The following is a 26,486-nucleotide window of genomic DNA, read 5'->3' as shown; positions in this document are numbered from 1 at the left end:
TATGGCCTTTGATAGTCACTTTTTTGTTCCTGTCTTATAACCATCCTCCAGTTCCTTTAATCCATTACACGTGTCTATCCATTTGTAATAGCTATTGTTGATTTATCTTTCAGGGATGATTTTTAATACTTCCATATTTAAATTACTGGTTTCTGACTAGAAATTCTCCTATATGGGCAAATTTTAGGTATAAGTTAACATGCTTGTTTGTATAAAGAATGTAGAAATGGCACTAGCTGCTTCAAAGTGGAAGTAGATATATTTTCAGTTATTGTCTTTGTGGTTGTTATCGTTGGTAGGAATTCCAACCATAACCCCATGGTTGTGTATGCCTGGTGGGACACTTAGTCATCTCTGCCTAGTCATTTCCGGTCATATGTCCTGGGTAACCCATGGCTCATGGCTTCCTGTTCGCATAATGGGGCAAGGCGACCATGTGTTCTATGCACATGCGTGGAGAAGGCATGTGGGCCTGAGTGTGCAGGTGTAAGCTGTCCCTTAAAAGGCAGGACCCATGTTCCCTGCTCCTTTTCTCACATGTCCTTCCACAGGCCGGATCACATCTATCCCTTTCTCCTTGTCCTAATAAAACTCTTGTTAGTAGATTCTGTTGTTTTGTGACTTTTCCTTGGGAGTAAGAGTGCCACTAAAAAAAAAAAATCCATCATCATCTTTTCTTTCTCCTCCTTCACCTCCTTCTCCTCTCCATTACTCTTCTCTCATTCTTTCTCCTCTTCCTCCTCCTCCTCCTTTGATACAGTCTCTCATTCTGGAGCCCTCACTGGCTTGGAACTCTCTTTATAGGTCAGGCTGGCCTTGAACTTACAGAGATCCACCTACTTCTGCCTCCCGGATGCTAGTTAACTGTATATCTTGAAGCATAAGAGTGAAAGCAAAGCTAATGGCCATACTAAATGTCATTAGAGCCATCCAATATTTCCAGTGTTGGTCAGTCCAACTAAAAACCGAGGTTTATTGAGTCTATCTTTTCTAGTAGGAGGTGTTGATTTCAATTATAGTTACGAGAATGTTGACTCCTTCCCTAGAACCTGTGATTTAGCCATAATTCTTATATTTCCAAGTCAATGATAGAGGATTTTATAAGGCATAACTATTTTTGTACATATCATCAGAAATAAGACTAAACGGGACCAATTTGTTGTCCAGTTTAATTGAAAATGAATTGGACTTCTTCAGATTATCCACTGAAGATTTCAGAGCAGAGAAAGAAAATGCCATATCTCTCAGACAATAATATTAATATACAGATTGACCAGTTCAAAGATGGGAGAGAGGAGTCCTTTTAAAGGGCTCTTAGAGATTATAGGGTCTGCACAGGGTAATGAGATATTCAGTGAATGTACAATTGGGACAGTGTTAAAAAATGTGTGTTTTGTAGAACAATAAACACATCCCTAAATCATCAATGTAAGTGCTAGAGAAGGATGCTGTATAGAGAAAGACATTGTTCTTGAGGACCAAATCAAAGGCAGCACTCCTACCGAGACTTTGTCATCCATGCTGTTAACTTCACACCCCCCACAGGAAGAGACAAAGAAGGGGACAGTAGTATTCCTGCATTTCCTTCTGACTCTGTGGGAATCAACTCATCTTAGAAGCTGGGGAGGGGACCAGTAAAACCCTTAGGAATCTGCACCTTTGGAAACTGCCACTGCTCCTCATTCCTTGCTCTTGCTCAGTCAGCTGAGAACACTAGGCAGCTTCTGATTTCTGTCCCTGCTGCCGGAAGCTGATGAATGTCTTTCCTGTAGAGTCCGAGTCTGTGTAATCCATGTGCTCCTCAAACCAAGACTGCCTCTTCCTCATGCGGCCTCCTTTGGTCCCTGATGCTTGAGCGAGCTCCACAAATGAAAAGAGCTGCCTTGAACAAAGCTGCATGTGGCTTTGGCCACTTGAGAAGCATCTACAAGATCAAACAGCAGCTGCACAAACTGTGTGCACCATAAGATTACCTGTGCTGCAAATTTTGAAACCTTACTTTGTTCCCTTGAATGTGAAATAGGTATTTTCAAAGACAGGGTGTTCTCAGTCAGTCAGCCCTTTAAAATGGATTCTGATTGAAATTTAAACTCAAAGGAAATTCAAGGATTTGAGAATTTGGTACAGCTTTAAAAATGTGCAGGGCTATGTATTGATCAGTGAGGAAAACTTAATCCTTGGAGTCATGAGCTCATAACTTCTGAACTATCTTGCTAGCCCCATTTCCTTCACTTTAAATAAAGGTATTGTTGCTGTCATTTTAGATGACTTATAAAATTGCTTTCTCTCCCTCAACAATAACTCATGGAGGAACTGGATTCCAGGGGGTTTTTCAGAACCCATTTAGAACAGAAATGAGAGGAGTTAAAAATCTTTGCAGTTCCTAGATGCCTACCAGCAAAGGATTACTAACTTCCTCAGACCTTCTTGCTAGTATGAGTTCACTAGGTGACACTGAAAATCTAAAGCAATGTCTCCTTCCCATCTTCTGGATGTTTCAAACATTCCTTTGCTTTTGGAATACTGTACAAATTTAAAGAGACAGGAACCTGAAGACCTATCTATCCAAGGATTGCAACAAATGGTATCACTACTTTGACCTTTAACTTGCCAAGTGTTTTGCGTTTTTTATTGAGTAACTACAGGAATACCAGAATCCATGACTGATTTTCTTGGTAGGCAATGCACCCAATTTTCAATCCAGTTGTCACTGGTTCTTCCCCATCTGTGACACAGAAGGTCAGCACATTAATTGACAATTCTATTAATTGACTCTGTGCCACTGCCCTTCTCATTCAAAACCATTTCTGTAGCCAGACGATTCTTCCTATATTCATCCATGTGTTTCACTTCTTAAAAATATTTCCACTTTGACTTTCTTTATGATTTTTAATCTTATCTTCCTCCAATATGGGAATGATGACACAGCCTTGAATACCTAGGCAGCAGAATATTAAAAAGAACTGATCGGGGGTAATTGTCCTTTATGACACCTATATAGACATCTTGGTGGTGGGCAGAGTTGGCCATCTTGGACTCTCAAGATCTGCTTGTTTCCATTTGAGCTTGCTACAGAGTTAAAATCTCTCAAGTGGTGCTTAGGCTTCTGGACTTGTTCTGCCTGTTTCCAGTTAATGCCCTGTGCTAGACAGAAACTCCAGTGTGAAGTTGATAAGTTTATAAATTACATTTGCTGTGTTATTTATAAACTACATTTGCTGTGTTGCAGATGATAAACAATGAAATGGCTCTCTCCTCCTTTTTTAGTCCCCACATATGTGAATTCTACATGAATTTATGGCTTATGGTATAGTGATCCTTTTCTCCAGGATACCTTTATCTTCTTTTCTATCCCTAATATATACATACATACACACATTTATTTTTATTTTGTGTGTATGGATATTTTGCCTGCATGTGTGTATATATACCACACCTACATACAATTCCAGGAGAAGCAAGAAGAGAGTTCTTGATAATTGGAACTGAAGTTACAGATGTTGGTAGCTACTGTGTGTGATAGGAATTGGACTCAGGTCTTCTGAAAGAGAAACTAGTTGCTCTTAATTGCTGAGCCATGTTGTTAGCCTCCCTTCTTTGTATTTCTAGATCTCAGGTCTGCAAACAGATTTACTTGATTTACTCTTCCTAGTGTTTGTATTTAAGTTGCCAACAAATTTATTCCCGCCTCTCTTTTTCTTTTCTTTTCTTTTTTCTCTGCTTCATCTTTCTTTCTTCCTTTCTTCCTTCCTTTCTTTCTTTCTTTCTTTGTTTCTTTCTTTCTTTCTTTCTTTCTTTCTTCCTTCCTTCCTTCCTTCCTTCCTTCCTTCCTTTCTTTCTTTTTCTTTATTTCTTCCTTTCTTCGTTCCTTGTATTTTCTTTTGTCTTTGTTCTTATGAACTACCTTGATACTCATTTCTATACACTTTGATTTTGAACAATACATTAAATCATCTCAGATATAATGTATTATATTGGCTGCTCTACTGCCTAGGAATTTGAAATGAGAATTACTTTACACTAATAGTCTGAATAAATAGAAAAAAAACAACAAAAACTCACAAGAGTTGTATTTACTCACATTGTTTGGAGTGAAGGTCTGTCTTATTTATTGCCTTCAGTATTGTGTGTTTTACACTCCCATTGAGGTTTCAGTGAGTTGACTAAGAAGCCCCAAAGAATTTGAGCACAGGCTGTTCAGAGGCAGTTTTTCTTCTACAACAATATTCATGCATTTGACCTTAGTCTAACACAGATTTATCACTGGCTCTTTCTAGCCATTCATTAGTATGTTTCAACTCTGCCCTTCTAGTTTTTATAAACTGAGACATGTCGGATCACTTGAGACTTAGAAACTAAGTAAACAATTGTAAGGATGTTGATGATAACTGAAGGGCTAATGCATGGCAGAATGTTGCTACCACTAATGCGAGTAGACAGACCTACAAATCATGGCTAATACTGTTCTCACAGCTTTGTTCCCATGACCTTTTCGAACTCCATTGTCATATTTGTCTTGGACACTGCACATGCATATGGATGAGAAGAGGATGGGAGATGTGGCTTCATACTTTATTTCTAAGGACACAGATGGCAGCTTGTGACTTATATTGAGAATCCACAATATAAGTGCTGATTTATGAAAAGAACATAGCAGTTTGTATGCAGTCCTGTGTAAACCAGTTACTATTTTTAGTTTAGTCCCAGGATAGCAGATAACAAGTGGAAGTGAAGTAAGAGGACCTCCATTCAAAGCCCGATGTAACTATTTCTATTCAACCTTAGGTAGTCATATTTTCTAATCAAGTCAATTCTCCCGTATATAAAATAGGAATATTATTTTCTTCTAATGATTGGTAAGAAAATTAAATATCATTGAAGAATTGAATATTATTTTATCTAGAGAAACATTAAATTTTGTTATGTCAAACCTTTTCTTCCTATTGGCCATTCTTATCCATGTCCAACAGTGTTTGCTGATACTTAACTGTGCCCCCAGCCCAAAGCAGAGCACCAAGTTCCAAGCCTTCACTGCCTCCACTGTCAGGAGTAGCTGACCCCACTACTGCCTGGCTTCAACACCATGCCTTAGATGGGTATACTGCACTGTGCCCAATGAGAGAGCCAGCCCTCTTCCTCTTCCTCTTCCTCTTCCTCTTCCTCTTCCTCTTCCCCTTCCCCTTCCCCTTCCCCTTCCCCTTCCCCTTCCCCTTCCCCTTCCCCTTCCCCTTCCCCTTCCCCCTTCTCTTCTCTTCTCTTCTCTTCTCTTCTCTTCTCTTCTCTTCTCTTCTCTTCTCTTCTCTTCTCTTCTCTTCTCTTCTCTTCTCTTCTCTTCTCTTCTCTCTCTCTCTCTCTCTCTCTCTCTCTCTCTCACACACACACACACACACACACACACACACACACACACACACACACACCCTTAGTCTCCTCACATAAAGGATGAGTATAGTACTATTTTCCTCAGGTTGTCTGTCTGGAAAGATGATAGGGCCAAGATAAGTTTGCTAAGAGTGCAAATGCTTTTTAATGGTAATCAATGACACATGGAAATTTTGATCCTTCTCTCTCCTGAGTTTCTAAGTGAAGGGGGAAACCATATGTGTTGTGTGATATTTTGATTAGGTTCTGACAAATGGAGTCAGAGGGCAGAACTATCCACTAGCTAACCATAGAGGTTTGGAGGACTGTAGAGAGAGGGACAGGAAGTGGTAAGGCAGGCCTGAGACAAGATCTTTTGGTTGGAGGAACAGAGGTAAGAAGTCACTATTGGCTGCTCCCCTGCTTCTCTAATCTTTCAGGTTTTTACCCCGGTATGTCTCCTAGTATTTATTGATAACATTAATTAGATTTGTATTTCACATATGTTTTTAATGATTGGTGCATCCACTTTCATAGATTCAAATATTGAGATGTCCTCAACAGTTTGTAGTCTTAAAAAAAATCACTTTTTCCTGTTTGTGATGAAGCCAATAGTATTAGGTTCATTTTATTTTCCTAAGTTGTGTGCTATTTTTTTCTCACTCTTGATGTACCTGTTTGGTCTTTAGCACAGATGGGTACTGCTTCACAATGATAGAAGAAGATGACTCTGGGACGCCTGTTGTCACCTCTGGATGTCTAGGACTAGAAGGGTCAGATTTTCAATGTCGCGTAAGGAAGATAACTTGAATTTACTTTGTAACCTACATTGACTAAATTTTCAAAAGTATTCAAGCAAAATAAAACAATCCTTTTGTTGTGGCTATCCCATGTTGAATAGTCTGTAAAATAGTTGAAAACTCTTACTAGCCAATCTCTTTCCATTTTCAAACCATGTTTTCAAATGAGCTATTAACATCTTACTTAGCTTCTATTTAGACCATCTTTAAATCCAGATTATCTTTTGTTTAAACTGAGACTAGATTATTTTATTCAATGTATGCTGTTTACTACAAGTACAATAATATTTTATACTGAAACAGAAATCTTGTAATGGTACATGATAATTTGAAATAAATTTCATGATGGAAAGTAACATTTTCAATTTTGAGCAAAATTATTAGAACTTTAAATGTGTTCTCTAGTGACAATCGGTTAAATTTTAGGTGATATGATATTGAAATTTAGAGGAAACCCATTAACAGTTTTTGCATTCCATTTTAGGACACTCCCATCCCTCATCAAAGAAGATCAATTGAATGCTGCACAGAAAGGAATGAATGCAATAAAGACCTTCACCCTACTCTGCCTCCGCTGAAGAACAGAGGTAAGGCAGGTGAAGAGGGGCTTTGGCTACTGAGGACGAGCACTGGACTCTTTCTCCTTGCCAAATTCATTGGTGCCATGTCTATTTTTGCCTTTAATTTGTCTCATTACCCACTGCTGGAGTAGAGGGCTGAGGCAAGCTGATATCATGAACGTCATTCAACAAATATGCAAGCAGATCTTGGCTTCGTGGCTGTATAGAGCTTCATTCTTAGGATCCTTGTTATTCTGCTTCTCCACACCTCTCCCCAGAAAGCTCGTCTTTGGAACACTTAAGAGTGTGCTGCTGGAGGTAGAGAACACGTAGTACTGCACACTCACTCATAATAAATTCCCACTGAAGCCTTCAAGCTTTTCAGATTAATTCATAGAAATTCACATAAGAAACTCAATTTTCTTTATTTCTATTTCAAACAATATCTTTTTTTATTATTATTTTATTTTACGATACTATTCAGTTCTACATAACAGCCATAGATTCCCTTGTTCTCCCCCTTCCTGCCCCCCTTTCCTTCCCCCCAGCCCACCCCCCATTCCCACCTCCTCCAGAGCAAGGCCTCCCCTGAGGACTGAGATCGACCTGATAGACTCAGTCCAGGCAGGTCCAGTCCCCTCCTCCCAGGCTGAGCCAAGCATCCCTGCAAAAGTCCCAGGTTTCAAACAGCTAACTCATGCAATGAGCCCAGGACCTGGTACCACTGCCTAGATGCCTCAAACAATATCTTAAGTGTTATGGATATAGAAATAGATGAAGAAAAATATTGCTTGCATAAATATTGCTTGCTTACACAAGATGTAAGAATTAACATGTAAAATATTAACTTACATTTGGTCATGAGTATTTCACTAATAGAGATAGATTACAAATCATATTAAGGATGGTTTAGTAACTTTCCTGTTGCTGTAATAAAATACCCTGACAAAAAGCAACTTTGAGAAAAAGGGGCTTATTTTAACTTATAGTTCTAGAGAGGTTGGGGGGGGTGGGGTGGAGAGAGACAGAGAGACAGAGACAAAGAGACAGAAAAGGAAGTAGAGTCAGGCTATCAAAACTCAGTCTACCCCCAGTGAAGCACTTCTTCCAGCAAGGCTTTACCTTATAAAGGTTCTTTATTAACATTCTCAAACAGTGCCACCAACTAAGGACTGAGTACTTAAATACTTGAGATTATGGGAGGTTTTATGGGAGGTATTCTCATTCCAAAGGCAGTATCACACCCCTAGCCCCCATATGATTATGGTGATTTCATGCTACAAAATGCATTTAGTCCAACTTCAAGTTTAGACGTTCTTTAGCAACCCCAGCAATGTTCAAGAGTGCAGTCTCCTCTGAAACCCAAGGCTGTCTTTTCACTGTCACCCGGTTTAAAAACAAACAAACAAACAAACCCAAATTATATACTTTCAATATCCACAGCATAGAGTATGCATTCCCGTTCAAAAAGGGAGGAATCAGGACATAGTAAAGCAAGACTAAACCCCAGCAGAACAAAAGCCACCAGGCTTCTCTTTCAAATGGCTTAGATGACTCTACCCCTCCAGCTTTGCAACATGCAGCATATCTCCCTTTCTTGGCTTGGTTCTATGCCCATATGCAACTCTTCTTGGCAGGTATCCCACTGTTCTGGCATCTCCAATAGCCTGGAGTCTCCATGGAAACATAGGCGTCATCTTCACAGTTTTATGCATTGGCCTTTGCAGCCTCCTCACAGGAACTTTAACTCTGTTGTGATGCCTAGTCTTGGACACTCTCTGAAATTATGGTGGAAGAGTCCATGACATCCTCAATATTATATCTTTCATGCATCAAAAAGAAGTAAAGTGTGGATATGAAGTTTTGCTACCAGCTAAGGATGGAGCCTAATGTCCTTGGGCTATGTTTGTAGCAGATTTTGTATGCTGAGGCCACTGAAAATTATCCCTGGATATTTGCTTTTTTGGAGTAGGGAACCACTTGGGCTGTCTCCTTTCAGAAATTGGGACTCTAACCTGGTAGAATCTTGTCTCCAGGGCACCTTTCCTGTTGTTACAGTGTAGCACAGGAGGGTTCTTATCAATGGTGATGCTCTTAGGAATAGTGATAGACTCCTTTCAGCACATGGCTTGACTGAAATCTCAAGTTTTTTAGTACTTTTTTTTCTCCCCCAAATTGCACATTTTAAACTTTCTTTTGCCCTATTTGCTTTCTTTTTCTATTGTAGACATGCACAAATGTAATCAAGAATAACCATGCCACAGACTCCATGTTATGCTGCCTGAAATTTCCTCTGCCATAAAAATTAGCCCATTCTTTTAAATTCAGCCTCAAATAATTTCTCAGCACATGTGTAGAATGCAGCCGATTCTTCACCAAAATATCACATGAATGACCACTGGTCCAATTGCCATTTGCATCCTTGTGACCCTCTGAAACTTCTCGAGATTTGTCTCCACTGTTTCATGTTACTCTCAACCTTCCTGTTTTCCAAGCATTCACAAGAATGGCCCACTAAGCTCTGCCCACAGCACTTTCCAGTCTGAAGTTCCAAAATCCTTCACATCTCTCTGAAAAACATCATGTCAGGTTCACCACAGAAACAAACCTACTTCTCTGTTACCAATTTCTGTGTTAGTTACTTTTCTGTTGTTGTATAGAATATCCTGACAAAAGGCAACTTTGCAGAGATATAGCTTGTTTTGGCTTCCAGAATACATAGAGTACATAGACAGTGGGACTATGAGGCTGAACATAATAGGACTAGTTCTGCATCAAATGACAGGGTAGCACATTAGCCTTAGAGATGTGACCACTGAACAAGAATCAAGGATGAACAGGAATTTACTAAATGGGTGAGACAAAATGTTAAATGAAAATGAAGATGACTAACATATCCAGGTATTATACTAAGTGTTACATTAACTAACTCATTTGAGTCTTACAACCCCATGAGGTGTTTGCAATGGACATTCCCATTTAAAGATGAAAAACTGCAGTATAAAAAGTATAACAGGATTCAGTTTTGTTAGGAAACGGGTGGCAATCCTTACTTTTCTTTCAGAGGTATCCCCACTTGCCTGCAGAATTTCAGTTGGTTCTACTCCCTGAGAAGTTGGAGGGACAGCGTAGGTAGAAATGGTCTATCCCAGAAGGGCCTCAGGTGATCCTCTTCTCTTCATGGAAGTCTGAAAGGGTTTCCTCCCAGGAATATTCATGTTAATACTCCAAGTGCAGACAGTGACAGAATAGCACAAGACTAATATCACCAACGGATACAGGTTTATTGATAAGAATCCACAGTTCATAAACCAAGAGAAGTAGGCAGCGGGTTTAACTGCAAAAAAGGGTTATTGTGGGAAAGAAAAGGAAAATACAGAATAATGCTAGCCTTAAATACAGTGCTGGATGGTGAAGAAAGACTTCCTTATGTCTTTGTGGTTTTATTCCTGTCATAAGTCAGAAATGTAATGAGTAATAAACACATGGCTGGCAGTTCACAGTGTAGTCTGAGCTCTGCATCTACATAAAAAGGCAAAGAGAAACAGTTTTAGCCAAATGATAGCATCAGAGTGAAAACATTCTGGGTTCATGAGCTGGAAATTCATTGTGATCCTGTGGTTAGATTTAATTTTAGTAAAGGAATATTCTCTTTGGATTCCTAAAAATGTAGAGTTGTCCTTAAAATTGGAAATAGAATATAAGCTGTGTTTTCCAGTATAAGCAAAGATTCCAGTCTTTACATGTATATGTAGGGCATAAAAGAAAGAAATTTAATACAGTTGTAGCCTATTTACTTTTAAGGACCTATCAATTATTTTTGACATTTTTTAAAGCAACGTGTTCCAAACAATGTATGTGCTAATTTTTACTCCTGTTTGCGATGGCTTTTTGGACAGTACTTCAGTGGTTCAAGCGTCTATACTCTTTTTTTTTTTTAATGGGACATTTATAACAATTCTGAACTGGATAATTTTTTTTTTTAAAAGCTACTTTCTGATGACTTCCATTTAGTCTCTTGAGATGTAGCCTACTTTCATTCATATTTGCAGGTAGTATATGGATCATAAGTGTTCAATACATATTTTAGATATCAGTAACTGTTATCAGATTTGTCAAGAAAAAGTGTAAAGATCTGTTGATTAGAGTTTACAATAACTGATCCAAGAATTTTAGGCAACATTGCAAAGTAAGTTTATTTTCAACTGTTATTATCCCAGTTCTTACAGTTATATAACTATTTATGAGACAGTATCCTTGTTCTTATTATTTGTAATAAGAACTCTGAATTATTTAAAGGTGGATAGCAACATTGTTCTGCAACCTCAAATAGTCTAAATTAATACAGGCACTCAAAATACATAATGGAAAAGCAATGTGAATGCAAATGTGTGTACATATGTATGCACCTGAGGACGGTTTTGTGTAAGGGGTGATCAGAGAGCAAGAGAATTATAACACACATGACAAAATGTAAGTAATGAGAATTATGAGTGAAGGACATATTGGAATTCTTTTGTCCAAAGCTGAAATTATTTCAAAATAATTAAAATTATTATATTGAAAATGAATTAGAAAATATTTGGTCTTTTTAAAGGATATTTGATAGTATTATGAGAAGATTTATAATATCTGTCCTCTGAAGTAATAGTTTGACATCTAAGAATAGTAGATACTGTCATAATCAAAGATGTGTGTCTATTTGTTACATAATTGTATATGTTATAGGAAATCTGCATTATAACAAAATTTCTTAATGTCACAACAGAAGGTTGGTTTCTAATTAGGATGTTTCTATGTAAGGTACTGTGTCATCTTTGAATACAACTTGTGGGAAATGTTTCCAATATTATAAACAAAAATAGTTTAACTAGCATAGTGGAAGTATTGTAATCTTAGCCCTTGGGAGGCTAAAGCAGAAAGATTTGAAGTTTGAGCTAGCCTGGGTTATATATATAGTAATGCTTTCTCCATAAAATAAAGAGAAAAGAATCCAGTTACAAGATGATACCGTATCCCTTGTGAAATACTCTTGGTTAACATTTTTGTTCATTGAAATGAAACTGTAATGGTTTATGTGCAGCTCCTGTTAGTAATTTGTTAAGTATGTAATGATTTCATCTATTTTAGTCAATTGGTCCTTTCATGGAACATATACTACTTGTTAAGGATGTAATGATTTCATCTATTTCAGTCAATTGGTCCTCTAACTTTTTTCATGGAGCATATACTACTTTTTATTGCAAAAAAATCACATTTGGAGTGAGAGAAAGCCTCTTGCCAAACTTTGAATATGTCTATTTATATATGGGTACAGCTGGGAAAACATCTTCTTGTACTGGTCCAAGTCATCCCTTAGAGTCCTACCTTTTCAGCTATGTAGAAGTCATCACTTTTCTCAGGGACTGGTTGTACCTTTCCTAAAGCTGCTAATTATGTTACTGTACGACTGGGCTTAGTTTCAACTCATTTTTGCTTAAATACCCTGAGCCACCTGAATAAAAATCACCTGGGATGTTTGGTTACAAAAAGGTATTTTGAATAAATATTTCTGGGCTTGAAGTCAGTAAACACACGTTGATATCTTAAAACATTCACATGATGTTTGAGAAAGCTTGCTTTAAGCAAATCTGATTTGTCAAGAACTTGAGTTGATACAAAATGAGCAATATTTAATGATCCGTAGCTTAAGAGCACTGAACAGTCTTTGAATCAAACATTTCCATTTTAATGTTTTATTCCATTTTGAAAAATTAAGGTATATTTGTTAAAGGGCATAATTAATATAATGTACAATATAATGTACAAATTAATATAATTGTACAATATAATTAATATAATGTACAACATTTGAGGAGCCCTTATGCTTTGTATTCATCAGAAAGAAGCTTTGGTTATAATGAATATAGATTTGTTTTTGTTTCCCATCCAAAGAATATTCCAGATGCTAGATGAGAAGCGCTTACAAACCTGACTCTGGGATCACATGAGCTCCTGCTTGGCTCTTAGGCTCAGGGACCCATTTGCTCCTCATATTCCTCTTGTGGGTTTATTCTGTGTCAGGTCAGTTCCTTCCATAGAGGAGACTCATGTTGTTGAGATACACATCTAGATGAGTGTATTCATCATAGAAAATCACACAGTTTTGAGTACATGCCAGAGTCTAGCTCTGGATGAGGGCAGGGTCTGAAGATGGGTGGATGCAAGAGCAGCAATGGAGCAATCAGACATGGGATGCTTCTTAGTTTCATTTTAGGAGAGATGGACAGAGAAAGCATACGGGAGTCATCCCCAGTGGGACAGGTCCCAGCAGAGGTTGTAAGGAGTCAGCAGGGGAAGGAAGTGAGCCAGGCCATGGTGGTCAGGAGACTCGTGCAGCCTGACTAACTAGCAGCCAGAGTGTTTCTTTATTTATACAGAATTTAGTAAGCAGGAATACATTAATGATATTCCAAAACATAGAACATAATCATTTTTGGGTTTAGACATATGTTTCAGTTCTTTTTTGCTCATTTTTAGTCTTCATTAATAAACTATGACAGAACAGAGTTACCATTTCCAATCATTTTTCCTCAAGTTTTGACAACATTAATAAAAAGAGTTATCATTCTTACTCATTAACCCTATAACACACTTTTTAAGAATCCAGAGGCATATGACATCCTGTACTCAGGCTGGTAGCTTTGGTTACTACAAGGACGCTAGACCAAAACAAAATCTTCAAGCTTCTACAGGCACTTTGCCATGTCCCAAGTAGTGTATTATTAACTCTTAATACTATTATTATTAATAACTCTTGGTCAGAGTGCCCAAGAAAAAAATCCTCAGGCCAAAACTGCTACACTTATTATTCAAATTCTGGCATAACACAATGTTTATATCTTTATAACATTTGTCTATATGTCTAATCCTGGCAATCTGTTGTTAAGGTACAACATATGACCAAGGGGTCATATGACATTACTATGACTCTGTATGTGCTAACTTTCTAAGAGAGGGAGGTCTTGACATCTCATACTTTTATCATCTTTGCACTCCATACTTTTATCAATATGCCTCTATGTAGGGCAAAATTGTATGCCATGGATTTGTCTCATTGTACAGTGGGAAGAGACTTTTAATTTGAACTGTGGCCAATTCCTCTAGCCTACCAAATCTTATTGACCTTTTAAAGTTTACCTTGTTTTGAATAACTTATTCCTGTGTAAGTACAGGGACAGGTGTTTCAAGAATGTCTCATAGCCTCATGAAGAGACCTCTGGCTTCTTTATGTGTCACAACCATCAAGGTGTAAGGAAGACCTTCAAGTAGATAAGGATATCTTCCTAAAAACCGGGGAATAGTATGTTCAGGACTTTACTGGGGAAACTTAAAAGCAGCATTCCTAGAATAAATGATTCATGGGGAATTTTCCATCAATCCAACATCCCCAAATTGTACAAATATTAAAAGTGCCTCAAGTATGCAACAGGCAAAGATGAAAACCAAAGGCGGAATGGCGGCCACCCTGCCACTCAGCTCTGCTAGATCTTCGGCAAGCAGCTGTGCTGGCGCTATGACTTCTGCCATTCCATTCAGATATGGCTATGCCAAGTATATCTGTGTGTTTTCTCATAGCATATTAAAGTTTGTTTTTCCTGTATTTTGCTTATCATGTTTTAATCCAACTTGGGGGAAAGAGTTTATCCCTTTTGAGTAAAAATATGTGCTGTTTTGTGGCTTTCTTTTTCAGATTTTGTTGATGGACCTATTCACCACAAGGCCTTACTTATATCTGTGACTGTCTGTAGTTTACTCTTGGTCCTCATTATTTTGTTCTGTTACTTCAGGTAAGTATTAGACAGATACATAGAGTTTCGCCTGCATAATGAGATCCCTACATGAATGTTTTTTCCTGCTGTTGCCTGTCGGGTTTTGCATCATGGCCTTCTTTGTCCCTAGATTGTAGGTTTATCTGAAAATGTCTACTACCATTAACAAAGACTTACCCAAGTGAAGCTATAAATAGATGCTGTCTCATTTCTGTTTCAGACACCACAACCACTCAGATAAATTTTTCATCCCTAAGGAAACATGGATAAATGGAAAATTTAGTGACTAGTTATGACTTGGGTTTAATTCTAAGCAAAGAAGAAACCATATGGGAGTCTGAGTGCTTTTAGTAATTCCTTATTTCCTGACGAAAAAATTCCTCTAGTATTATAACATTTATAGAGTAAACATTAAAATAAACTAAGTTTAGTTATATAAAAGTTTTTTAGTCAAGAACTTATTTTCTACTTTGTGAAACATAAAGGTTTAAATGTCCATATCATTTGACAATCCTAATATTCAACCATAACATTTTATAAGTTCATAAATTAGTTGATTAAAATAAATTTTTGAAGACATTACAATAGCATGTTTTAAAGTTTAACTTCATGTCATAGTTATTGTATTGTCTTGTACATTTTTGTATGTGAAAGAGTCTCCTTGCATACTTTTATAAATGAAAAAACTTGTATATTTAATTACCTAGGGAACATAAAGGAAATGTTTCTAGGAAACAGATATCGGAGCTACTTGGAAATACTAACAGAATGTAGTCTGCTTGTATAGTAATTGACAGACATAGAAAAGAAAACCTATACATGATTGAATGAAAAACATTCCAAGGGTAGCAAATAGCATTTGATCTTATGTTTATTGCTAAATTCCATGATTAATGTTTGTCTGTGATGTTTTATATCTGTCATTGCATTTAAGATTTTAATACTGTCTCCCTTGTCCATGCTTAGGTATAAAAGACAAGAAGCCAGGCCTCGGTACAGCATTGGGCTAGAGCAGGATGAGACTTACATTCCTCCTGGAGAGTCCCTGAGAGACTTGATTGAGCAGTCTCAGAGCTCGGGAAGTGGATCAGGTCTCCCTCTGCTGGTAGGAGAAGAATATAACACAAATTCCAAGGAAATGTGTTCTGAGGGGAATGTCTGTCTGCTTCACCTTCCTTACAGAGCAGTAGACAAGAAGGCTCTATGCCCTTGGGTGTCAGATCTTAGCTGTGGGGCTTCCTGATAACATTTGACATACAGACGGTGAGCTTATTGTTCTTTAATGTGTCTGGTTAAAGCCAGCCCCTCAGACATCCTGATGAAGAATGAGTTAGAAATATTAAATGTTTTTGGTGAGGATAGCCTTATTGTACTTTGACCTGGCTATTGAAAAGTATTACCCCTGACATCTGCAAAGAAGGAAAGTTGCATTTCAGCTGCAGGCTGAGGTTTCAGGCTGAGGTCTGTGTCATCCATTCAGGAGAGGTTGAATTTCTGATAGTATGGACTGTCAACTTCAACAAGAACATATCCAAATCCAACATATCCATTCCAAATCCAGGTCACTTTCTTGGCTAAGAAAAATGTTTGATTCTTTTATAGACCACAGAAGAAGCTTTATTATTTTAGAGAGAGGTGGGGCATATATGAATATGTGTGGGTGCACACATGTCATGGTGTCCAAATTCTGAGTGGAAGTCAGAGTCGACTTGTAGGAATTGGTTCCTCACTATTGGGTTATGGAGGATTGAACTCAGTCTCAGTGGCAAGCCCCTTCACTCACTGAGCCATCTTGCTGGCCCCTTTGAGACTGGAGATTGACTGTCCGACTTCAGGCTCTGATTCTGATTTGCATGTCTTCTGGACTTGTTTCGTTTCATCTGACCATCTCAGATTTACCTTCATAGTTCAGTTTTGAGATCAAACAGAGAACAACCTCTGCATGTGCAGCCATGTTAGTCACGATAAGCAGAATGATAGTACTTAGGACTTTAAACATTGCCCAGGTTCTGATGAACAAACTGGTTTTTATTTTTATAATTTAATTCACGCGTAGCAATTCTAACTACAGTATTTGTAACTCTTTAGTGTAGTATTCTTTTTTTTTTTTTTTTAAGTACAAATAGTGAAACCCACTGGTACGAATGACTTAGATGCTTCTGCTCTTGGAAATGTTACTTATTTGAGCTTAGTTTTTCCCAAGAAAGTTTTTCCTATGAAGCTGTTGTTGCCTTTTTATATTCTTTGAATGCTGCTTTTAATCTTGGCCTAGATGCAATAATGTAACACCTCCCACCATCTGCAGATCTTCTTTTCTCAGCTTCATATGAAGAGTTTTTAAACTCCACCTGACTCCTGATCTTTCTTCCTGCTCCCCTGCCTGCAGCCTTAGCTCCAGCATTGCCTCTGAGCAGCTCTCCTCCAAATAAAACACACGTCTCTATGTTTGCAAATGCAATCACTTTGTGGAACATTCTTCTAGTTTATGGCTCAAGGCCTCCTTCATTTTACCTCTCAGCACGTCTCAGTTATCTCAGCCTAGAGTCCAGGTATCCTTCGTCATGACATTGTCCTTTTACTAATAATGTTGCAGTTTAAATGATGTACCTTACTTGGGGGTGGGATATACTCCTTTGTATTCACTTCCTATCCTTCCCAGAGTCTCTCCAACCCATTAAACAGGATGCTCAGTCATTTGATGTAAAAAGCTTTCAGCTCTAGAGTTTTACCATCCGCAGGGACCTTGTTTATATATCCCAGCCCACCACCAATGTTTGGCTTCTCTCTCTCTATCTGCTTCTTATTGCTGCAGTAAAATACTGGAGAAAAACAAATTCAAGGAAGAATTCTTAATTTTTATTTATTTTTTCATACTCTATGTTTTGATTATGTTTTCCCCTCTCCAACTCCTCCCAGATTCTCCCTACTTTCTTACCCACCCAACTTCATGTTCTCTCTTGTTCTTGTTCTCTCTTGAAACAGAAAACAAAACAAAAAAGAACAACACAAAAAACCAATACTACAAAATACCCAAAGTAAAATCCCATAAAAAAATTCATGGACTATGTTTTGTTGTTGTTGTTGTTGTTGGACAATAACTCTTAGGCCTGGGATCTTCCCTGGAGTGTGATTGATATACCCAGTGGCATTCCATTGGAGAAAACTGATTTTTCCTTTGTCAGTAGGTATCAATTGCAAATAGTTTCTTGGTTAGGGGTGTGACCCTGTATCCACTTCCTATTCTTAGTGCTAGGATTTTGTCTGGCTAGAATTTATGCATGCTGCTATTGTTTCTGTGACTTTATATGTTGTGCTGAAGACACTGTTTCTTTGGAATAATTCACCACTTTTGGCTCTTACAATCTTTCTGCCTCCTTTTCCAAATAGATCTCTCAGCCCTGAGTAATGGGGTTTGATGAAGACATTCCCTTTAAGACTGAGTGCTCCAAAGTCTCTCACTTTGCATATTGTCCAGTTGTGGCTCTCTGTGTTAATTTCCATCTACTGCAAGAAGAAACTTCTCTGAGGAAAGTGGAGTGACATAGTTATCTATGGGCATAGAAATATGTCATTAGGAGTAATTTGTTAGTTTCCCTCTGGTGGAATAATAATAGTAGACTTTCCCCTAGGCCCATGACTTACCTAGCTTGAGATCCTTGGCCACTTCAGTAGTGTCTAGTGTGGATTCAGTCTCATGGAATGGGCCTTAAACTCCATCAGAAAGTTGTTGGTTACTCCCATAACATTGCCACCGTTGCACCAGCATATCTTGTAGGCAGGTCACTGCTGTAGCCGACAGGGTTTGTAGCTAGTAATTACTGATGATTGCCTTTTGTTGCATGAATCTTAAAAGTTCTTATTAATAAAATCAAACCAGAGGCCAGTTATTGGGGTGAGCACGGGAAGATCAGAGAGCCAGAACAAGCCACAGCTACCTCACCTCGACGGATCCTCAGCTGGTCTTGCTTCCTTAGACTGGAGGCCTCTGAGTCCTCATCCAGAATGGGTCTCAGCTGAATTGCTGCTCAAAAGCCTGAATGCTTAACCAGGCCAAATGCTTCTTGTTTCTGGTCTTCATGCCTTATATATCTTTCCTTTCTACCATCACTCCCTGGGATTAAAGGCTTGCTTTCTGAGATTAAAGGCGTGAGTCACTATGCTTGGCTGTATCCTTGAACAGATGGATTTCTGCCTCTGGAATGCTAGGATTAAAGGCGTGTACTACCACTGCCTATCCTCATGTTTAATATTGTGGCTGTTCTGTCTCTGACCCCAGACAAGTTTATTAGGGTTCACAATATTTTGGGGAACACAATACCACCACAACATTTCTCTTCTGATGGTGTCCTAGAATGGTTAATATTATTGCTTTTCTTGCTAGGTTGGCTGGGTTGTCCAATCCAGAGATTATCCTTTATAAATGTGTTCCTGTTAACTATTTGTAGTAGCCACATTAGATAAAAATCCATGTGATCACTAATGATGGAGATATAGTCTAAGAAATGCATCTCTAGTCAATTTTATTGCCATATGAACATAAAGGCATGTTTTTACACAAAGTAATATAGCTCTGTTACCACTAGGGAATTTAACCTTATAATACCATCATTGTTTATGCAGATCATGGTTGATCAAAAACAAACAAACAAACAAAAAACTATGTACCACTGGACTGGACTAGAAATATATCCTTGCATTAATTTAGGGATATAGACCCAATATAGATATATTGACTAACTAAGTCAATTAGTTAGTATATGGAGAAGCCAAATTCCAGTTCAGACTGTGAGCCTCTAGAATCCATGTTACTGACATTCTTAATATGTTAAGTTCAATGTTAGTTGAATAAGGAAATCTATGTGGATAGCAGCATAGAAAAGAGGTTCCCAGGAGATGGAGATCCATGAAGAAGTCATATAGTCTAAGCATCATGGCTATATCTAGTCTTAAGATGTGAGCTTGAGCTAAACATTGGAGCAGAACAGAATGGTAGTGGTGTTGTTAAGGGAATGGTGCTCATAAATTACAACTGATTGGTTACTTATTTTCTTAACACAGTGGGAAATTTTTATGTTTCATCTATGTACATATACGTGGACATAGTATTTTCCAAGTTACTTTTGGAAACCTCTCTTTGTATTGGTTACTTATTTTCTTAACACAGTGGAAAATTTTTATGTTTCATCTATGTACATATACGTGGACATAGTATTTTCCAAGTTACTTTTGGAGACCTCTCTTTGTATTTCTTCTCTTTTCAAAAAGAAGTGATATAATAGAACTATTTGAAGAATTAAGATATAATATGATTTTCTTCTTTGTGTAGTATATGTACACATTTACTATATAACATTTGGAGTATTTTACATGTCTATATATGGTATATGTTATATAATAAAATATTACTATTTATGTCCTAATAGTTAACATTATACAGAAATGTAAGGCAGTTTCTTTTTTTTCCCCTAAACGGTAACCCAGCTTTATCTATCTATCTATCTATCTATCTATCTATCTATCTATCTATCTATCTATCTATCTATTCATTCATTCTTGTTTTATATACATTTGTGTTTTTGCCTTCACATATGTGTCTGTGTGAGGGTGTTGGATCCCCTGGAACTGGAGTCACAGACAGTTGTGACCTACCATGTGGGTGTTGGGAATCGAACCTAGTCCTCTGGAAGGGCGGTCAGTGCTCTTAACCTCTGAGCCATCTTTCCATCCCTTGGAGGGAGAGGTGTCTCCTAAGCACTAACCAGGCCCGACCCTGCTTAGCTTCCAAGATCAGACAAGACTGGGTGCTTTCAGGGTGGTATGGCCGTAGAAGCAAGGTGGTTTCTTTACTCAACATTAAACTCTGAAATTTGTATTTATTTTAATTTTTGTGTGCATTTCTCTATGTGTGAGCACAGGCTCTCATGTGCTACATGCTTATGTACTATGGCAGATATGAAGTGGTCAGAGGACAACTGTCAGGAATAAATGCTTCCCTGTTGTCTCACTGGATCTGGGAATAGAACTCAGATCATTATTCCTGGGCACAGGAGCTTCCAACTACTGAGCCATCTTGCCAGCTCAATATTAAAGCTCTTGAATGAAGCCTAGTAAAAAGTCTTTCCCATATGTATTAGTTCAGCCTAACTAAGCCAAATATATGTGTATATTTGTATTTGTTCACACACTCGTGTTTGTGTGTGTTGCTAACTCAGTGATAGAGAATATCGAATGCTGGTTTATAACAACTTGTTTTCTTTTCTTCATGTGTGTACACAGATGTCTAACCATAAAATGAAGTAATGAAATGACAATATTGGAATAGTGATATGTGTGTGTGTGTGAGTGTGTGTGTGTGTGTATATATATACATATATATACACATATATATGTATATATATACACAATTTGTGTATATATATACATATATATATGTATATATATACAAATTTATAGCCAGTGCACATGATATAATTCTCTTTCTAGAATCACAGTTACAATAATTAAATATTCCAGACATATGTTGGTCATTTTTTTATGGCAGGTAGCTGAGATAGCCAGCTAATGTAGAAAAAAGCTTTGTTTGGGTTTACAAGGTTAGAGGTTTGTCTGTCATTGCTTGTCCTCTTTCTTTGGGTTTATGGATGCCCACTGAGGTGAAAGTTCCTGGCAGAGCAGAACTGTTCATCTCATGGCAAGGAAGTGAAACTAGAAATTGAGAGTCCTATAATTCTCTTTGTGGGCACATTCCCTGTGACCTACAGAGCTCCTCCGAGATAGACCCCATGTCTTAATGTTCCCACTTGCTCATACTTGAACCAAGCTGGAGACCAAACATTGAGCACACAGACCTTTGAATGACCCTTCAGATAGAAATTATAGGAAATTCTTGTAAATTTTAGCTGCACACTCAACTTTTTAAAAAATTGTGCATATGATTTAGATTGGAAATTTATGTGCAGAAAGAGAAGAAACATTGGTAAAATCAAAGACTGAAAATCAGTTTTTAAATTTTAAAGACATGTTCAGGTTCTTTGATGATATAATCCTAAAATGTGAGTAAAATTCTGTTTCCAAGTCTAAGTTAATGGCTAAGTGTCTTGGAGGTCCGTTTTTTTGTCCCCCTGACATTGCCGCTGCTGCCAATGTGTTCACTAGAGAAGACCACTCATTGCTAGAAAAGAAACAGAGCTGTTTGTTAGGCAGGATTCCATAGACTCACAGAGCAATGCTTGTGCATCTGTAAAGTGAATATGCTTTAGTAACTAGGGTAGGTTTCCCTCCAAGTGGATAACTAAGTGCTTCGCAGCTGCCTCTCAGCTGCCTAGTGCTCTCGTGATGCTTCTCTCATCTTGTCGGGAGTAGTGGACATATAGTATACCAAAGGTTGTCTCATCCCGAATGCCTAACTCTGTGAGAGGAGTGCTACTTTACACATCTGCTTGTTTGCTTATTTCCACCTCACTTTGTGCTTCCTAGACCAGTAGTAATTCTTTAATTTTTAAAACTTCAACTTTATAAAAAAAATACCCTTTTGTAACAGGATTTCATTCTGTTATCAGTGTCACTAACAGTTTTAAGAATGAACTCGGGACCTCTTGTGTAGATATTATCACCCATCATGGAAACCACAGAAGAATCCTACTTAAGGAATCTGCAGAATAATATCCGTATCCTAATTCTTAGAATCTGTTATGCAGGAGAGATTTAGGCTGCTAGCCCATGGACTAGGCAGTGAGAGAATTCTAGATTATGTATTGATTATCACAATTGAATGATCTTAGAAATTACAGAAACAGAAAGGAAATCGTTAAGCTTTTACCTGATGTATCACTACAAAGAGGGCTTTGTATTTATTATGGTGGGATTTTGCTAGTATCATGTGCTAGTGTCCTTGTTTATTTATTTGAGACAGATTTTCCTCTGTAGATCATGCTGCCTGTCAACTCCCAGTTTACCCACTTGTCCTCCTGAGTCCTGAGATTATGGGTGTGTGCCCCCAGCCCTGGCTGTTAATTCTATTTTCAAGATTATGTAACCTGCCTCAAATAGTTACTCCTTACAGCCAGGAAACCATTGATAAAGTACAGATGGTGTAAATACCATGAAGACGGAGTCATTTAATTTCCATTCTGCTTCACTCAATGTTTCCCCCTTTGTTTTTATGAATTTTGTAATTCTTCAGCTCTGTTTTATCGAGTATTAAATGAGCCTTCTCTCCAGCATGTTAATCTGCTTTTGCCAGTTCTCCTGTATGGACTACTATTTTGTGTCTCTGGTCTGCATTTTTTTTTTCACTGAAACAAATGCCTCTTTCACTTCAGATGTACAGTTTTCGCCTATCTCACCTTGCTTGCCTAGTCTTCATTTAGTTTCTTAAACATTTTCTACAGCTACTTGGCACTTTGTAACTAAAAATTCCACTGTGTAACCTAAAGGGGTTCAAGCCTGCCAGGCTGGGAGTGCTCAGTCTCATTTACAGTGGCGTTTTCTTTTTGTTTTGTTTCTTATGAGCTCTCCTTTCCCCCTTCATCCCCTCATTTTGTTTTAATTTTGTTGTTTGTTTGGATTCCTCTGCTCTTCTCCATTTTTGGAATTTTGATAAATTTCCTTTTGCATCCAATATTTTTTTGTCTTATTTAACAGATTCATGATTTGTTATATGGTGGCAAGAATTCCTTCAATTATTATAACAGTAGAACACTTTGTTCTGTTGGGTATAAGTTACTGTGAAACCATTTGTCTTTTTTTCTCTGTGAAAATTGCAGTAGGTAGAATGGAACATTACTGATTTGGTAGCAGTATTTGATGATTTAAAATTGGCAAACATCCATCTGAAATACACTTAAAAGAGAACAGCACAAATTAATAAATACAAATAACTCATGTGTATAAAGAATAATATTGACTACATATTTTTACATGCAGTCATTGCCCCCACCCTCCCCCTGGAGAAAAGCTTAGACATATCTGCAGTGCTGTAAATATACTAAGAACACGTTTTGGGTTTTGCCAGGTCCAAAGGACAATAGCTAAGCAAATTCAGATGGTGAAGCAAATTGGAAAAGGTCGCTATGGGGAAGTGTGGATGGGAAAGTGGCGTGGAGAAAAGGTAGCCGTGAAAGTGTTCTTCACCACCGAGGAAGCCAGCTGGTTCCGAGAGACAGAGATCTATCAGACGGTCCTGATGAGGCATGAAAACATTCTGGGTGAGTCACAGTCTACACAGCGATAGTTGGGGTTTTGTCACATTCTTCTGTTTTCCCTCCACATCTGCATATGAACTCATCTGTCTAGACCTGTTATGAAACTTACAGACTCTCTTTTTGGCATGAGTCCAGAGCCCATAAGCTTCTGACAGAGGATGTCCCGGGAAGCATGACTGTGGTGCTTCTGTGCATGGGTGGTGGGCTGGAAATGCAATACTCACCAGTGATATTTTTTTTCCTTCAGAAACAGGAAGTACAAATGAAATACTAGAATTTCTTAAGTTTTTTTTTTTTAATGAATTTGAAGGCCCACATTTGGGTTTAAATATTGTGAAAAGTTATAGGCATTTTTATTTGCAGAGTTTATTTGTAGTAAGAGTTTATGTTCAGAATTGATTTTCTTTTCCTTTCCTTGGGCTAGACGTGATCTGCCTGGGTCATTTGAGTAGGAAAGGACCCAGTCAAGTCAATGAAGTAGACCTGACTCAAGCATTTTATATAACAATCCTTGCTTGTTACTATAATACCATAAAGGGATTCAGTACCACTGATTAGAGAGTGACTTCAGATCCAAACTCTTGTTTTTTTCTTTCTCCCTCTGATTTTGATCACCCCTGCTTGGTATTAGTAATTTAACACTCTCATAGGCATAGTCAGAAAACTGAACAAGATGTTAAACCAAAGAATATAGAAAGAGAATATTTGAGCATATGAAGCATTGCTCATTCTGTCCAGGAAACATCTAATCCTTTTTACTTTTTGCCTTTTAGGGTTTATTGCTGCAGATATTAAAGGGACTGGGTCTTGGACTCAGTTATACCTCATCACAGACTATCATGAAAATGGTTCTCTTTATGACTATCTGAAATCCACCACCCTAGATGCAAAGTCCATGCTGAAGTTAGCCTACTCTTCCGTCAGTGGCCTATGCCACTTACACACGGAAATCTTCAGTACTCAAGGCAAACCAGCCATCGCCCATCGAGACTTGAAAAGTAAGAACATCCTGGTGAAGAAAAACGGGACTTGCTGCATAGCAGACCTGGGCTTGGCTGTCAAGTTCATCAGGTTAGCATCCAAGTCATCAGATGCCCACTTTAAGATGCTTTCTGAGTGTTCTAGTTACTTTCCATACCTCTGTCCTAGGATAACTCAGTGGTTGAGGCATATCATAGACTTCAACTCTTTTAGAGATAAAAATGTCACCATTTTCTTGGTAGCATGGTGAGTTTGGGTCAGTCCCATAAGAAAGAAGGCTGAGAAAGCCATGGGGAGCAAGCCAGTAAGCAGCTCTCTTCCATCTCTTCTGCTTCAGTCACTGCCTTCAGGTTCCAGCCTTGACTTCCTGCCCTGACTTTTCTGAATGGCCTTATAAGCTGTAAGGTGAAACAAACCCTTCCCTCTCCGAGTTGCTTTCAATAGAGACCCTAACTAAGATGATGCTTGAGAAACTGAAGCCAGAGTTCTGCATAACATTTGTAAATAAGGGTAGATTTCAGGAAGAACCAGCAGCTATGTGTGTACTGTAAGGATAACTTCATAAATGTTTGTGAGGAGTACTATTAACCATAATAGTTAACTAGTAACTATTAAGGAACAAAGCACTGCTATAATGTAGCTTAAATAGAGAACATAGCACCTGGACACACATGCCCAGACTTGCTGGTGGTGGTGTGCAGACCCTGCAGGCCTGTTGGTACATTGATAGCCCCTATAGAGTAGGGAGGGTTTCACACCCAGGAGCTGGCATTCTATCTCTCTTTAATCAGTGTAGCTCTTTTTAACCTAGAACATGTGTCCAACTGTGTAACCCAGTGCCAAGCCACACATTTAAAACGTTGTTGCTCTCATTGCACTTTTGTTTTTGTAACTCAGTTGTCCAGTTCTCCAGTCTGAACTTTGTAGGTGGGGACAGACATCTTGTTACAATGGGAAGAGGTTGGACACAGCAGGTGGGGGTGACTTAGAGGAAATGGCTCCTCTAGCCTGGAAAGAAAAGGGTTCCTCTGGGAGCTAGTAGTGAAGAAAGGGTTGTATAACTACGTTAGGATACTCAGTCCAGGCTGACCCTGGAGTACATCTCTGGCTCTACTTTTGGATATTTCCCAAGGAAGATTCTAGAGTGTGTAGAGAAGGACAAAAGGAAGAGTTGGGGAGATGATTACAAGGAAGGGCTAATGGGTTTCCATTTTTCTCCTGAATGTAAAATCTGAGACGTGGTTTAATAACGAACTCATAAGTGGAGGGCTTCACCATGTAGAGATGGCAAATGAAAACTTCACAAAGAAAGTGAATTGTGCTATAAATTTAAGCACCTGAGTCTCACACTATTTAACGATTTAAAGTATGAAATCGTTTCTCTTCAGAATTCATTTTTGTGAACAGCAACCCTTTTCAAGTCTACTCTACAACAACCAAGCAAACGTACCTAAGTAATTCATCTGGTGTGCCTCTAGTCCCCAGACTCGACTCCTCTCCTAGTTAAATTTCTCCAACGCAGTTCCAAGGGGTAATAGTCCTCTGCTGCCCCCTCCCCTGGCCTGCTTTATTAAGAAACCATCGCCGTGCAACCAGAAGCCCTTGCTCATTGTGACACCACTGTCCCTGGAGCCCAGAGTTCTCAGCATTGCACAATGTGTCTCTCTGCTTCAGGCTCCCTCTTCTCCTGAGACCGCTTCTACTCATCTTCCACCTTTAAATATTTCCCTGTGTGACATGTCCAACTGTATCTCACCTTTTTTTTTCTAG

General features: G+C 38.3%; 1 protein-coding gene and 1 long non-coding RNA gene across 10 annotated transcripts in view; one reads left to right on the top strand and one right to left on the bottom strand.

The window, feature by feature from the left end:
* The window catches only part of Bmpr1b (bone morphogenetic protein receptor type 1B), a 336,975-nt gene that overhangs the window by 289,627 nt on the left and 20,862 nt on the right, over positions 1-26,486 (top strand). For 6 of the 8 annotated variants that reach the window (XM_016004741.3, XM_076575064.1, XM_016004743.3 and 3 more), the window contains 6 exons: positions 6,051-6,153; positions 6,646-6,748; positions 14,454-14,550; positions 15,499-15,637; positions 23,546-23,738; positions 24,509-24,806. In XM_016004741.3, the coding sequence (XP_015860227.1) occupies positions 6,051-6,153; positions 6,646-6,748; positions 14,454-14,550; positions 15,499-15,637; positions 23,546-23,738; positions 24,509-24,806 (933 nt within the window). The remainder of the gene's footprint in view (positions 1-6,050; positions 6,154-6,645; positions 6,749-14,453; positions 14,551-15,498; positions 15,638-23,545; positions 23,739-24,508; positions 24,807-26,486) is intronic. The other 2 variants (XM_076575066.1, XM_076575067.1) reach the window with 1 other exon arrangement.
* Positions 8,015-26,274, bottom strand: LOC121830353 (uncharacterized). Of its 2 annotated transcripts, XR_013052399.1 has the most exons (4): positions 26,167-26,274; positions 18,175-23,373; positions 14,710-14,784; positions 8,015-10,243 (listed from the first exon to the last, which is right to left on the bottom strand). It is a non-coding gene; the product is annotated as an uncharacterized LOC121830353 (long non-coding RNA). The 2 variants fall into 2 exon arrangements; XR_013052398.1 differs by having other exon boundaries at positions 8,015-14,784.

The sequence above is a fragment of the Peromyscus maniculatus genome, chromosome 6, assembly GCF_049852395.1.
Source record: "Peromyscus maniculatus bairdii isolate BWxNUB_F1_BW_parent chromosome 6, HU_Pman_BW_mat_3.1, whole genome shotgun sequence".
NCBI classification, from domain to species: Eukaryota; Metazoa; Chordata; class Mammalia; order Rodentia; family Cricetidae; genus Peromyscus; species Peromyscus maniculatus.
The sequence above is the reverse complement of the archived record's forward strand: the minus strand, read 5'-3'. Positions and strand labels throughout refer to the sequence as shown.